This window comes from Populus euphratica, unplaced genomic scaffold, assembly GCF_000495115.2.
Source record: "Populus euphratica unplaced genomic scaffold, PopEup_1.0 scaffold32.1, whole genome shotgun sequence".
Taxonomy (NCBI): domain Eukaryota; kingdom Viridiplantae; phylum Streptophyta; class Magnoliopsida; order Malpighiales; family Salicaceae; genus Populus; species Populus euphratica.
Window position 1 is genome coordinate 1,672,862 of NW_011499861.1, and position 16,596 is coordinate 1,689,457.

General features: G+C 33.6%; 1 protein-coding gene and 1 pseudogene across 2 annotated transcripts; one reads left to right on the top strand and one right to left on the bottom strand.

Annotated features, from left to right (window-relative positions):
• The first annotated feature begins 3,655 nt into the window (after positions 1-3,655).
• Positions 3,656-6,442, top strand: LOC105124857 (uncharacterized). 2 transcript variants are annotated; one of them, XM_011025011.1, is made up of 4 exons: positions 3,656-3,765; positions 4,272-5,086; positions 5,914-6,042; positions 6,160-6,442. In XM_011025011.1, the coding sequence occupies exons 2-3, from the start codon at positions 4,292-4,294 to the stop codon at positions 6,016-6,018; spliced, it is 900 nt and encodes a 299-aa protein (XP_011023313.1). In that variant the 5' UTR covers positions 3,656-3,765; positions 4,272-4,291; the 3' UTR covers positions 6,019-6,042; positions 6,160-6,442. The 2 variants fall into 2 exon arrangements, with proteins under 2 accessions (XP_011023313.1, XP_011023312.1); XM_011025010.1 differs by having other exon boundaries at positions 5,914-6,442.
• A 2,120-nt stretch (positions 6,443-8,562) lies between these two features.
• Positions 8,563-15,126, bottom strand: LOC105124858 (probable anion transporter 2, chloroplastic; annotated as a pseudogene).
• Between the last annotated feature and the right edge of the window lie 1,470 nt (positions 15,127-16,596).

The window sequence follows — 16,596 nt, forward strand, 5'->3', positions numbered from 1 at the left end:
TGTTGATTTTGTTTTTCACTTTCATTCTTTGGTGTTAAATTATTGGCCTTTGAACTCTGTGATTTTTTTTTATACGAGGTTATCCTAAGTTCTTTTTTATACGAGGTTATCCTAAGTTCAGATTAGTAGAGTTAACCTGAATAGATTTGATATTTTTATCCTTTTTTATTAATTTAACTTTGATTTTTTTTATTTTTTAAAAATTTTATTTTTCTATCGTGATCTTATTTCGAATATAGTAGGACTATCAAGTTAACCTGAATTGATTTAAATTTTTTTCTTGATTTTTTTAAATAGATTTTTTTTTTAAATTTTATTATTTAACTTTAGATTATTGAATGTTGAGTTTTATAATTTTTTATACAGGGTTATCTAGAGATTATATCTTGTATCATATATTAATCAATGTTAATTCATGTTATCATTGTCTGAATATTCTGTTTTATATCAAAAAAAAAATCTAACATGACTAGCAAGATAGCGTTAGCCACTTATTTAGTGAATCCTATATGAAAAAAATCCATATATAAAAGGGCAAAACGCCCTTTTCACTAACAGGTCCTACCTGGAAGAAACGTTTCCAGACTCCATACAATGGTGGTGGACCTTGTGAAAGCAGAGCATTCTGTTTTCTTGTGGCTCAGGAGAGGTATTCATTCTGTTTTTTTGGCAAACGACCAGATATATTTGCTGCCAATCGTACAGGGAAGCTAAATCAAGGCCCTTTTCAAGTCCTTGTTCAAAGAACGAGCCAAACAAGGCCTTAATTTTGCTTCCCTTTCCCGTTGCCAACAAATATCTTTGCTTCCCTTCCCAAAATACAGACTGAATACTTCCCCTGAGCCCCAGAAAAATAGAAGGCTCTGTTTTCACAAGACCCACCGCCATTGAATAGATTTTTGTTCTCCAGACTAACTACTCTTGTCCGATTTGTAGAATTGCATGTCGTGACATGGTTTTGGGTGTCAACAAACAAATTATGTCTCCAAACATTGCATTAATCACTAAAAATCTATCAAAAACATAAGAAATAAGTTATGATCTACTTAAAATATGTAAGTTCATACGAAGATTACAAAGAATTGGTCAATCTTTTAAAGAGATGTGTTGCAAAAGCATGGGCCACTCTCGGGTCTTTTTCGTAATGTATCCATGATACAGTAGATGTGTCTTGTCTCACGTACGAATCTACCCTTAGATCCATATTTTGCATATTTTATATTTTCATTTCCAATCCAAATCACAGCCCGATGCATCGTCTAGGATTACATTATTATTATTATACAGGTACTAGAAATAAATAGTGTTTTAATGTTGAAGTGACATAAGTGTATTGTTTTTTTTTTTTTTATTAACGTGAATGTCCGGGTCAGTTTGCTCGCACCACGACTAATCCTATGACTTAGATAAATATCTTACAAACCCAGCAAACAGGTAAGGCACCGCGGGAGTGACAAGTAGGTATACATAGAGGATTGAACTCGGGTCGTTAATTTGTTCGCACCACGACTAATCTTATGACTTAGCTAAATATCTTGCAAACTCAGCAGACAGGTAAGACACCGCGAGAGTGACAGGCAGGTATACATAGAGGATTGAACTCGGGTCGGCTGCAAAACAAGCCTTGCAGCAGACCACGAAGCTAAAACCTCAAGTGTATTGTTGAAGTGACATAAGTGTCATTTTTTTTTTATTGTAGTGGTGATAAAATTGTAAATGTTTTTATTGAACATTTGAAAAGTAGAGAGTTGTTAAAAATCGAAGACAAATAAAATTAGGTTGTACCTCAAGTATATTGTTGAAGTGATATAAGTGTCATTTTTTTTTATTGTAATGGTGATAAAATTGTAAATGTTTTTATTGAACATTTGAAAAGTAGAGAGTTGTTAAAAATCGAAGACAAATAAAATTAGGTTGTTTGTTTTTTGAAAAGTTATTTTTATAAAATTATTTATAATTTTTTTTTGTGTTTGGTTATTATTAAAAAAATTAATTAATTAATAATTTTTTTTTTATAGTTAGAGACCATTATTTTAATAAATTTAAAAAAATAAATTATTAATAAATTATTCCGTTATTTTAATAAATTTAAAAAAATAAAATATTAATAAATTATTTTTCACTTTATTTTTCATAACATAACTAAATACTAGAAAATATTTTCTAATTTATTTTCTACTAAACTACTAAATATCAAAAAATAATTTATTTTCTAAAAAAAATTAGTTTTTAGTAAATAAATAAGGTATCAAATGACCCGGGATTTCAAGAAACTGACAAAAAATATCTTATACCAAAAAGGTACATCAACGTAAAATCCTAATTTTTCATGCGAACTTGGAAAAGCCCCTTTGTTTCTTATTTTTTCTTTCCATATTATAAATTTAAACTCTTTTTTATTAAACTGGTCCCTAATTTAATTTTTCAATTTGACAAAACACCCTGGATTCTTGAGAATATACAAATAAAACAAGACATAATACATCACAAACAGTACGGATTATTAAACAATGCCGTCCACACTAGATCATGAGAGAATACGATATTCTTTCCCAATTACAAGAACTGGTCCTCTAATTTTTAATGTTTCAGAAAAAAAATTAATTTTGTTTTTTTTAATCCATATTTTTAGATATGAGAGAGAATCACTATATTTTAATAGTAAAGAAATAAAAAATAATGCTAATATTAATTTCGGTCATCAAAATAGAAAATCCTTATGTTAATTAGTTCTTTATAATGAAAGGAGTCCCATTTAAATGTTCTTTTTTTATATTAAAAGTGTATAAAACAAATCTAAACCTGGGAATATTTTTAATTTGCAACTAATTTCGATCATTGATTTGATTTTTTGGGTTCATTAATTGATTTAACAAGATTTTTAAAGTATTATAGGTGAAAATGAGTTACAAGATAAAAAAATAGTTTACTCTCGGTTTTCCAATAACCACATTGACTAAAATAAGAAAATCTAACCTTTTATTTTCCAAAAACAATTAGGACGAAGAACATCCACTAAAAATATAAGAGCCCATAAAAATATAAGAGCCCAAGTATCTGGACCCTTACTAATTGGGCAAATACAGTGGCCTTTTTATTTTTATTTTTTTATATTTTTTTAAATAAAATTTTAATTTAGATTTAAGTTAATATCACTCTTATCTTTTATTTTGTTTATTTAAACTCATTTAAATATATTTTTTAATTATTATATATTCATTTTAATAATTTATTTTTATATAATTTTTTTAAAAATTTAATATATTTTTGACATAATTTTATCATATTTACTATTTTTAGCCTTACACCACATGTAAAATATGGATACGTTATTTTGAGATATATATATATATATATATATTAAATTGCTCTGATAATCATGATTCAAGGGGCGTGTAAAAAACATGCCTTTCCTCCCTCCCACGCAAAGCTAGCTTGCTAATTTTAAAGAAGTTTAGACACAAGCAAGGAATCACGATTCCCTGACTGTACGGAAGCGAGCAGATAAGCTTAGAATCCACTAATCACACAACCGAACACGCTTCACCTACTGCAGCCGGTCAAAACCATTTCCTCGACCCTCCTAAACAACCGGCCACTGCAGGTTTACTTGTTCTCATCCCCAGAGTAGTACAGCCCAGTACAATACAATAAAATCCCATTCCTCCCTCTCGGCACTCCTCTCCAGGCATTTTCCACCATCGTCAGCAAAACGTCATCGTTTTGATCTCCATATCGCTCTGGATCTCGTCCGATTATATATCTGTGAGTTCTCCATATCTACTTTCGTTGTCTGCATCTCGAAAGATCTCAGCCGTTGTTTTTCTCCGATGGATGATGACTGTGTTTTGATTGTCTGCTAGCTTGTGTTTGGGATCTGTAATTGTTTTATTTGACTGATCGGTTGTTTATCATGCGCACAGTTATCGTTTTCCGCATGGTGGAGTTAGATTTTTGTAATATGTAGAGTTTGTGGTTTGTCAGTTTTATTGATCACCACTGCTTTAACTAGAGTTATCTCGATTGGGACTTGCACCTTTTTTTTCGTGTATTAATTCACCGGAGATTGATTGAATTTGTGTTTTCAGGTAACTGAACAGAAAACGAGTGGTTAATGATAGAGCTGAAATATTTTATTTGGTCTGTTTTGTGTGCTTTTGGTTGATATCTTGGTAGCCTGGCTGCTTTATGGTGCTATTAAATTAACTTGGTCCATAATTTGATCAAAGAATATTGTATGTCTCGATGTTTTCCTGTGTCTGTGAACTTAGGAAGATAGTTTACGTGGAAGATGGAGGGTAAAAACGAAGGGGAGGAGAATCCCTCTCGTGGGAATGATTGGGAGGTTGTATCTCTTACAGCATCAACATATGCAGCTGCTCCTGGTCCAAAAGAAGTTGATCAGAAGGATTACGAAAGCAGCAGGGCTTATGATGAGGATGGGGATGAAACTTCTCGGGCTTTATTCATGTCTCGTCATTTTGTGCTTCCACCAGGTCAACATGAGAATTTGTCATTGGAACCTGTTAACAGTGAGATTCTTGATTCACGAGTAGGGAAGAATGTGCCCTCTGAGCTTGGTTTAGAAGAGGGAGGTAGATCCAGTTGTAAGAATGAAGAGAGTTGGCCACTCAAGGGGTTGGATGAATCTGAAGAGTTTCATGGGATGCAGTTGTTTGATGTGAAGGGAAAAAATGGTAAAGAATTGGAAGAAAGCACAACTTTGCAAGATTTCAGTGACAAGGAACAAAGTGTATACAGTACAGCGACATTTGGTTCTCTACACAACGAAACAGCACTTGGTGGATCAACCACATATGATGAGAACCTTGGAATTCCTGAAGTAAACGAACCTTCTGAAAAGGTCTTAGATTTTCCTACTGATGTTCCTTCCTCACCGAAAGCTGCCAAAGATGACAGCCTTCCTTGTGATGCTTGGTGGAAGAGAAGGGTGGCTTCCTTGCATGCTCATGCAAAAGAGGCAAATGCATTTTGGTCCATTTTTGTTGCAGCAGCTGTGATGGGAATTGTAATCCTTGGGCAGCGCTGGCAGCAAGAAAGGTGGCAGGCTATGATCAACAATGAGGTACTTTTTTTCCTGCATCACCATCCCCTTTTTATTTTTTTATCATGGATCAAGACTTTGTCTGCATATAAATTTTGCTTAAAACTTTACATCTAGCTCTACTAGTATGATAGTAGAATCTGCATGGGTTTTGGGAGCTCATATCTTTTTCGTATTATCTATTGGGGTTGAAGTTTAGAGCCCTGCTGGTTAATGTGTAATCACTAAAGATGTCATTCGACGGGAAGGAGAGAGCGCGCGGAATGTGCTGGTGAAGAAGGGGAGAGAAATCCAATGCAAATAGTCAACTTATACCAACAACCGCGAGAAGTTATTATTAATTGATAACAGTCTCCTGTTAATACTTCCCTCCATTTTAATATCTATAATTCTCTCTTTTTTATTTTTAAACTTTGGCTGCCTGAGCTCTGATACGCAAGAGCATGAGGCTACATACTGGATTGATTAAAGCTTTACACTTAAATGAGGTGCACCCTGGTAACTCCTAGTCATATAGGTAGCTTCTGAAATTTGCACGCTAGATCATGCTTGTTACCCTCACCGCTGTGCAAGTGTTGTAAGTACTTAATTGGTGCACTAAAACTGCTGCGTAACTTCTTTCTATTGTGTTTGAGCAGATCTTAGTACTTGGCATAAATTAATTTACTCATTTTTGCATATGGATGGCCCATCAAGTTATGGTTGTTGCCTTCATGATCCCCACCCCTTGTTTGCTGCCATACTCTGCTGCATGGATAATATCTATCAATAACAACGCTTTCCCATGTCCAGTTCCCCTTTGAACTCGTCTTTTCCACCAAGTCTGACTTCTATTGCTCTGTTTGCAGAAAAGTGGGAGGATATTGGGGCCAATAACTCGTCTTAAAGATGTGATTGTGGGTGGCCATCGACGCGGTTCTTTTATCAGGGGAAGTGTCCCAAGTGACAACTAAGATATTGACAAGAATGTCTGGATGGTAAATTACTGTATTTTTCTGTGTGGCTGACCTGATTTTCACATGTCAGAGCTCCGTGGCTAAATGTTAAAAGTTTGATATTGTTGTGCTTCTGTAATTGTGGTGGTGGTTTTTCAGTATCTGGCTCGTTGTGGGAGTTCATTTTTCATTTGAAGATTGGCAGGTAGCAGAGAACTAACTGTGTATCTAAAACACCCATGAATTCTGTGCCAGTGGAAGCTTGCGGTGGCACAGATGTTCCATTTAGAGAGTTACTCTCTACGTCAGCCCAGAGTTGAAGCCATTGAGCTGTAGTATCCACGGTTAAGTCTATCTATCATCACCGGGAGATGTATATGGATTTTTAATGGGATTTGTACATATTTCACCTGGTTTGTTAAGAAAATACGAGGATTTGGATAAAAAAATTTACATTTCTGGTACTGATGAGAGTCATTTGTTTTTTAATTGAAAAAAAGGTAATAATTTTGCTTGAAAGATGCGGGGAATTTCGAGCAAAAATCGATAATTATGGTGCGTCCCTGAAATCATGTGTATTCAGAGATCTCATGCGGTTCGGAAGATCCGACAGGAACATGAAAATTGTTTTGATTGGTGCGCGCAACCCTGCTTGGATGAAACGAATGAAATTTCTTAAAACGTGATATTTTCAGTAAAATCATGTAGAGGGAAAGGATTTTATTTGGTTGCATTGGGATCTCATATCGCTTAAATTTACAGTTCAAGCTGCTCCGACATAAAAATAAATAAATAAAATGTTCCCAGTCAAAATTCATCTGGTTCATTTATAGCTCATCATTTTGTTTTTTTTTGCAATATAAGAAGAATAGATATCAAGACAAGTCTATAAATAAAAATTAACGAAGCCATTGTTATATATTGGAGAGATTAGCGAATCATTTAGATCTTGCCTAATGAACATTATCTGTAATTCAACAGTTTAAATCAATATAATTTATAAACATGGAAACCCTTCACTACTTTTTTATATATCAGATATTTGGTGTCAATTTGGCACAGCGGTGCCACCACCGTTTCTTCGGATTTTATTTTTTTTTGTTGTAAATCTGTGTTTGGATCGTTTTCAATAGGTTAAGCCAATATAATTTATAAAGATATAAACCCTTCACTTTTTTATATGAAATATTTAGTCAGTTTGGCAGAGCAGCACCACATCAATTTGATATTCTGATATTAAAAACTATTATTTTAATATGTTTTCAAACAAAAAATACACTTTAAAAAATAATATAATAAAATTAAAAAAAAACCAATTCTATAAATCATTTCAAATAAAATAAATAATAAAAAAATATTTACCAAATATAAAGAAAAAATAAACTGAAAAACTTCTTTGAATATATGGAAGTTCTTGCATGAAAATCAAGGGAAAAAAAATCATCGGCATCAAATCAAATATCCATACATCACTCATAACACTTAAAAATAGAAGGGTCACCAAGATAATTCAAATGACACTTGGAAGCCACTATTTGGCCACCAAACAACCCTACACGCATCATCCAAATAGCTTGATATCAATCCAAGTATTAATGGTACAATGCATCACCATGTACTTTTTTAATAATATTTATATTTATTCAATAACAAAAATGCCTCCCATTCAACTTAACAGTAACAAAAAAAAAATAGGATAAAAAGATGAAAAAACTCATTTAACACCTATTATTTTTTTTTTATATATTTTAAGAGCAATGAGCAATCTAATTACTTTACTAAGCTTTTAAAACATAAAAAATCTAAATAGCGTCCATAGACTAGAAACTAGTTCAATATTTTTTGTTGTCATGAGGAAGTAATTTTAATGTGTAAAAAATATGACAATACTCTATTATCTCTAATAATAAGGCGAAATGTTTTTGGTGAGAAACACAAGATCATCATTTCACTATTTGACACTATTTAAACCCCATCCGTTGTATTTTTTCTTAATATAAGCCCAACTAAAATCAATAACAATGTTGATCATCATCATGTTCTTTATGGCAATAATTACTAGAAATTATTTCACAGTTTGCCGAGTCCAGTATCTTCCAACCACCCAAAAATACCAACTTTCCGGTTTCAAGTATAATTACAAGACCTAACAATTTCATAATCTAAATCGGCCCCGGTCACTAATTGGGACTTGGGAGTCAATCGACGAAATCAGTTTTCAAATAATAATAATAATATTGAACAAGTTTCACTCGAGTTTTGACTCTTCACGCATTTCAAAACCAAACCTAACCGAGGCCAATTCTCGAGTTAGTGGATCAACTCACCAAGCTTACCTATGGTTACAAGGACTGCATGCAAGCCTTAAACCACATCCAAGAAAATGATACAGCCATTAAAATGCAAGAGCAACTACTAATAGAGAACATGGTGATCGTGACCAAATGTCCACTCCACCACCTAAAATGTGTGGAAGATAGATGTTGTACTGTCAATTTCATATTTTTGTATTTGGAAGAACTGCTGTCTGATTTCTCTTATAAAGCTGAGGTTTAAAGTGAGTTTTCTTTAGTGGATGACGTGGTATATTTCTATGAGCAAAAATTGCCTAATCTGCAAATGTATATTAATAATGCAAAGGAAAGAAAAAGGCATGACACTAACCCATAGAGAGGTCTTTAAACCAACCCCAAAACAAGCAAGCAGCAATTTAAGGGCCTCAAGGATGGTACGAATAGTCGAATATGCATTGGGGCATCCTAGCCTTTAATTATTAATCAGGGTTTTCATACTTACATGTGTTACATTTGTCCTTTCCGGTGCCCCTTTCTCTTTTTACTCGGCAAAGTAGACAGCAATTCTTCATGTAGATTACTTCTTTCCACCCATTCTTATATTACTCTAGTCAAGAACTTTCTCTCCAGTTGAAAAAAAGTTCCAGACTAATGTGCCTATGATATAAAGTGCGACAGCCACCTTAAACACATCAGCCCAAGAACCTACGGAAACGAAATTGAGAAGAAACAACAAATTAAGAAAGTAAAAATCCCCGCAGCAGAACAAAAGGTAGGAGTTAATTTGCTTATAGTGTTTTACCTCTTTGGAGTATGTATCCAGTTGCAGCAGTACCAAAGACACCTGCAAGCACTCCTGCAGTATTTGAAAGTCCTAATAGAACTCCCTGTAATTGAAATTTATGAGCTTACTTTTGACTAATTTCTTCAAGTTTATAGACGACTTCTACAAAGATGAAGACAGTAATTTTTCTTTACTGATGTGGAAAAAAAAATAGAACAGGCCTTTAGAAAACAAGTACAACCCTATCTTCAATAAACAAGTAGCATAGGAGCCAAAACATTTTGAAAATCACAATTAAAGGTGATCTCCAAGTAGTCATAAAAAAGATAGAGATGACTCACAGCATAACGGGGGCCAATATCTTGGTGATTTGAATAGAGACCAGACTGTGAGAATGCATCCGATCCCTGTCATCAACAAAGAATACCAAGAATTCATCCAGGATTTTGAAGAAATAAAAGGCCATCTAATTTTACATCTTCTGTCCGCTAACTAATATCATTACTGGAAGCCATGCACATAATTGCCATATGATGGACATCTTAGAACATGTTTTAATCTATCAGTGAGTTCAAATTTTTCCTCTCCACTTAATTATATATTTTCAGCATTTTTATCTCATTCCAAGAAAATAAAATGCAGGGGGTGCCTGGCCTCCCTTGCGTGGTCTTTCAAGCCCTTGAAGTTTGTTTGTGCTCATGCATACAGAAAAAAATCTCTTTTGATTTGCCCCTTTGATCTGATGTTCATGAGATGCTTATGGTTTTGCCTTTAAAAATTGATAGGAAAAGGAGAAATGGGAGATGAAAAAGAAAATCCAGCTTTGAAACACAGCACAAAAGGAGGTGGCCTGGTCTTTCCTTCTGATATCCAGACTGCTTGTAACACATCCTCATTCTAAATTAAGCTTTCACGCTCAAGTCTTCTAATCCAAACCTATATACTTATTATTGAATCAGAGGCAAGTCCATAACAAAACCAGTCCAGGACAGTATCAAGTCATGCAAGCAGGATGAGTTGGATAGTACAGTTCTACTATTCTTACTGAAATTACTTATACTATTCCTACTGAAATCACTTACATAGCTCATGATAGGATTTGCAGGCAATTCATTGATAACACTTTGCAAACAGTACCTAGAAACCACCATTTTTCATCCAACAGCTAAACGGAGGTCTTGATATCCATGTCATAGTCAGAAACAACAAATATTAAAAGATGAGTGAAACTGGTGAAGATGGCATCAATCTAGAAAGAACCTGACTGCATGCCATGCAGAGTACAGCCATAGCAGGAGTCTTGATGTGGCTGAGTTGTGTAAGGAAGAAGGCTGGACCTAAGAACCCAATTGATTGCATGATCTGCAATGGTAACAAATTTTGAAGAGCAACCATTACTTAGCTTGAAGAAAACCGGGCAGCAGAAATTATTGCAAAAAAGTGGAATGCATGTTCTATCACCCTTATCAGTACTGCTTTGAGCTGGTTAAATCTAATCGAACTGACAGCTATCAAATTATTTACTCCATCTGATAAGAAATACCCGGAGAATCCTGAATATTTACTTTAGTTCAGTTGTGAGTGTATATGTAAAGGTTCAATTCTACATCCATATCCTTATATTTAATCCACATAGTAAGTAAATGTTAATTTGACAAAGAAAACCACCTATAAAATTAAAGACATGTATGACCTCTCCATACTAACATTAAGGAAAATCAGAAAATTTACTTGGGCAAAACCGAAACAGTTTGGATGTATGTGGCATATCAGTTTATAGACTGCTCTTTTTATTCTCGGAATAACACATGGAATACCAATGTTCTTATAAACTTAAAATTCTTCTCACTATCATTGGACAATCAGTCAGTGCCCAAAGCATATATTAATGTGATTAAAGCCTGATAGTACCTAAACATGGTTAAGAGTAAGAGCAGTATTTAATCCTTGCCTTTCGAACTGCTGTTATAGACAGACCTCTGCTCACAAGTGTGTCAGCAATCCAGCCTCCTACATTTGCAAAAACAGCCATGGTCAACCATGGCAAGACACATAATAGGCCTGACTCAGTGAGATTGAATTTCAAAACCTGATAAAGCAATCACAAACAGAAAAATAGATACAAATAAGTTTATTAGTGAGTCAAAATAATACATGCTAACAAAAAGAAAAGGTAATGATAATTAACTTGTATGAAAGCAATTTTTTATCTGTTGGGATGACTGAGTTTATAAATTTATAATGTTAAGGTCCTTATTGTAAATTAGCTGAAATCACATATAAAAACAAGTACAGTAATCTTACAGCGGCTCAATTACCTGATTGTAATATGTAGGCATCCACGTTAAAAGAATAAAGGTCCCCCAATTATGACAGAAGTGAGAAATGATTAGAGCCCAAACAGGCGCTTTTGATAATATTAACTTCCAAGGAATGACTGTTACAGGTTCCTTTGATACGCTGCTGCCTAAGATAAGCATCCTTTCCTGTGGACTACGCTCTGGATCTTCCTTTGGTGAGCTATATGCCTGGAGAAAAATTAATAAAAACAACAGAAAATTTTCAAGGTTCAGGTTCAGTTTCATGGAGTGTCACGACCATAAAAAGTTACATGATATACAACCATTGTATTCATATTTCAACATGTACTATCACCAGTTGAGCCCTCTCTCAAAAGTTTCAGGTTGCATGTGAAGCAGGGACAGATGGTTTCTTGATTCATTTCATAGAATCAACATCACATCATGATGTAGTTTGAGTTTATTTTGGTCTAATATGAAAGACCATTCAATCTATCCAGACAAAATAGTTCTGCTGGATATTCATCATAAAGTGTAAAACATATAACTGTGAGTTCGTGTTGTTATTTTTTCATATTCTTTCTAGTGACTTCTTTTAACATACATATAATTAGAATGTCCAACTGAAAACAGCTGAAAGAAGCATTGACTTGCCTTTTTTATCCATAATGCAAACCATATACTTCCGAGGGAGCCAAATGAGTAGAAGACAGATGGCCACCCGAATTTATGGATTAGTATGGGAGAGATGGCCAATCCCGTGACAGAGCCAAGATACATGCCGCTATAAACTAGAGCAAGTGATCTGCTTCTCTCAGACACTGGAATCCACTTCGAAAGAATGTTATTCATGGCAGGCATAGCAACACCCTGTAAAACAAAGTAGAGCACCATTAAGATGAAAACCCTCTACATTAAGATGAAAATCCTCTATCTGCCCCTTCAAATGCAGATAGGTTGATTCAAAGCAAATCAAATTAAACTCTTCCTTCTTTTTCTAAAGCACCAAGGAAATCAAGAGGTAAATTATCAGTACATCAGCTTAAAACAATTTAGCAAAACATAGAGAAGGTGAGCTAAATAAGTTTGAGATTTCTTAAGGGAAATGGAGATTGAAATCATTTCTGTTGAGTATGTCTTCCTTCTGCAGTATCAAAAAGCTTATTAAACTTAGAATTATAAAGACAAAAAGAAAACAAATAAAACCAACCTCGCCAATCCCCATGAAAGCACGCATAATAAGCAAAAACGGAAGTCCAATTTTTGCAGCAATAGGCGTCAATACTGTAGCCATAGACCACCAAACCACTCCAAAACCCAATACTAACTTTCCACCAATTTTATCTGCCCATATGCCTCCGACAATCTATGTGCCACAATAAAGAAGAGTTAAGGGTAGATAAAGAACTAGAGAAAAATTTCCAATTACTGGTTCTTGAGATGTCAAGACATAGGTATATACTTTGAAGCAAGTGAAAAATAACTGTAATCACAAGTGTATGCCGATGCATTGAAGAATTGGTCAAAATGCATCTATAGATAGTTGGATCTCCAGAGCATACCTGAGTCAGTAGATAACCCCAAAAAAATGAGGACTGAATTAAACCAACCGTCGCACTGTTCCAGTTGAACTCTTGTGACATAGGAAGTATTGCAATGCTCATGTTAACCTACAATTAGCATTTGAATAAGTTGGCACATTCACATAACAGATTCAACACGTACAATAAATAACTGGTACAGTTCAACTCAACTACGTCTTAACTCAAAAGCAGTTCAGTGGTAATTTGAATTGCCCAGTGCAGTTTGAGGCACCTTGCAATTAAAATGAATAGTACCTAACTTCCAGGAGGAATTATCTCTGACACAGAATCTGTAACATGTCTACTTGGTCAAGAAACTTCAGACCGCCATGACATTAAGAAAGAAAGGAAATTTTAAAAGCACTCACACGGTCCATGTTGCATAAGAGAAATGCTGTAAAACAGAGTATAACAATGACCCATCGCTTTGGAAACTGTTCCCACCAATGAGATGCTAAAACAGCCTCACCCTCTGTTGACTTCAGGGAGTCCACAGCTGCTGCTTCAGTCATGTCATCCTCCTCAGATTTATAATAAGTTCGGATTCCATTCGCCTTAACATCATTGTAGTGCTGGTGTTGCCCTTTGTTAGATTGAAGCCATCTGCCAAGTGAGGGATCTGCAGAGAGATAACATTTGCACCTTTCTCTTCTTTGTAGGGGATAAGTTGCTAATGGTTTCAAAAAACCTTCATGTAAATGACCAGTGACTTGAAGAAAAGAGGAATATGAGAATCCAGAACTTAAACCATTAGCCATTTGGCAATGTAACTTTTCATAGAAGATGCTTCCCTGTGCATACTATGCAGAAGCAATGCCTGATGGCTCTCCCCTATGACGTGAAACGGCTCTTTCTATTGGACAGACTTTGCCTGATGAAACAACCCCTATGATGCAGTTATAATTTGCATGAACTTTGATTACGTCAATTATCAAGGAGCATTTAGCATCAAATTTCAGCTATAAGCATGATTTAAATTTGTAGAGAAACAAGCAGCAGATGGTACTATAAGGTAAAGGGAAAAAATGACAATTAATCGAATAAGAATATCACTAAATTGCTAGTATCAATTGTTTCTTAAACTTGACTGAGAACTGCTGCATGCATTAATTTAAAAGAATTTTTGGCAAATATGTTCCAAAATCAGTTAGATAGAAGGTACATAAAGCCAAAACACACTTTTGCTCCTCATTTCATTGTCTTCAACAAGTAAAACAAGCTCGTAGCCAAACAAATAAATTAATAAACAATCTGGGACAGAGTTGCATTCACACACAAATTAATTTCCTAAAAGAAAAAATCAATTGTGAAAAAAAGAAGGAAATATTGCATTGACAAGCACAGTAGAATTTTCACTAATTTTAGTTGTAAATCAAATTGTAGAGACAAACTTCATCACTGACACATGCATATGTACCGATTTCTTTCGATAATTTTACGCAGCCCTTTCCACTAAGTTTGAAAATAATTTAATAAATTAAAAAATCAATTCCAAAATCCTAATTCAGTAAAACAATACTAATACATACCATAGAAGAAAATTAAAGCATGAAATAAATAAATCAATCAATAAGCAGTTACAAGCTCCGAATGCCACAACCACGAAAAATTAAACCAGATAAAGTGAAGATGAATTCAGAAAATGGCAAATATAATAAACAGAAGTCAAGTTAAGGAGGTAAGCTAACCTGAGCCTATAAGAGAACCGAAATTTCGGTTCGAAATCAAGCCACCGATAGCCATTCCTTCAGATACCGCTAACTGACTAACTGACCGGAGTTATCAGAGAACTATAGCATTTGAGAGCACAAAGAAGGAAGGTTGGATTTTAAAAATTCAACACTGTATTTAGTCACTCTGCTTATCAAGCTCCGGTCTTTTAGTCCGGAGAGGATAAACAGAGTGAGAGTTTTTCTCGGCGATTTTTTTATCTTCATAAAGCGGAAAAAAATCTGAGAGGTGTTTGGAAGCACAGAGAGGAGGGTCGAGAGATTGACACGTGGCATGTCATCCTCGTGAAGGAGGGTTCCCAACAGAAACTGCCAGAATTATTTAGATACCCCTCCGTGCAATGGAAATGGTGGTGGACTTTCGTCGGTTAGTTTGTGAATAAAGGATGGTGAGAGGGGTGTTTTCGGAAATTTAAATTAGGGAACGTGTACGGGCCGTTGTTATCGAGGTGCTAGCTACTGTTCCATCGCCAAAGTTCCTCTCGCATCACCGGAAAAGGTATCGAGAAGTGAATAAAATGGAAATCAACTCATAGAATCGAGTTGAAAATGCATCGAATATCTGTTATTTCGACACGTGGAAAATAAACTTTTTATGCGTATATTGATGATGCAACCACATGAATCCTTGCTACGACATCAAGTTAATCAAATTATCAACCACATTATTTTTAAATAATCATGTTTTCCGAATCATATTCATATTATATTAGTTAACTTTTTCTAACATATAATTCTTTTAATGCATATATAGCTTATATTGTATTTATTTATTACATTATTATTTAAAATTTAAAATTAATTGAGGTTTATATAAACTAGATAGATATTTACATTAATAAAAAATAAAAAATATACTGCTATTCAAATTACTTTTTTTTTCCCAGCATAGCAAATTGTACAATTAATTTATTGTTTCTTTGTTTAATTTGATGGATAATTTCAACCCTGTGCTATACATGTTTGAATTTATGTAAACCATGTTGTGTGTGTGTATGTATCTGTGTGTATATATATATACATGCATGTCAAAGAAGGGTTAAGATTATTTCTCTTTCTTCATTAATGTACTCTCAAAGTTTTCTCAGGCTGATACACACACACATATACATATATACATGTATGTATGTATGTATGTATGTATGAACATGCATGTACACATTCACCCATTTAGTAAATTTACGCTTGGCCTTGAATTTTTGTTTATATTATACAGTATATTAAAGGAGATTAATATTTTACTATTTTCACTTCGTATTAACAACTTGTAAGAGTCCAGTGAAAAAAAATTGGAAATCTTGTTTCTATTTTTAAATGCTTTTTGTATTCACAGACTATCCATGTGAATTCAAAAGTTAGGTTGTTTGTTTTTGTATTTTAAAAAATTTAATTTAATTTTTATTTATTTATTTATTTTAAATTAATATATTTTTAATGTTTTTAAATTATTTTGATGTGTGGATATTAAAAGTAAATTTTAAAAAATAAAAAACATTATTAACATATATTTTAATATAAATTATTATTTAAAAAATAACTACAATTATACTCATCAATATTTTTTTAGATGAAAAAACTTGGACACTGTCCAGATGTATGTATTGGTTGCTCAATTTAATGTATTTTAAAAGGTACATGAAAGATGAATTTTGGATGGATCTGTTAGTACTTATTAGGTTTCTAAAAAATTCTCAATGATACTTGTTAGATTCTATCATGTTGTTAAATTTGTAAAGTCATGAACTGTATCTTTTTTTTTAAAAATTCAATATTATTAAATATTATAAGATATTTTTTAATTTATTTTATATGTCACATCTAAATAGCATAAAATATTTTACTTTACAAGAAAATATTTTATTAATAAACGATAATGGTGGGCATAGAAAAGTAATGATTGAGACT

What these genes read in the sequence shown, in the direction of transcription:
- LOC105124857 (XM_011025010.1), top strand. Translation starts at nt 4,292, where the DNA reads ATGGAGGGTAAAAACGAAGGGGAGGAGAATCCCTCTCGTGGGAATGAT. An exon ending in AGGCTATGATCAACAATGAG is followed by an intron (nt 5,087 to 5,913) that starts GTACTTTTTTTC and finishes CTCTGTTTGCAG; the next exon opens with AAAAGTGGGAGGATATTGGG.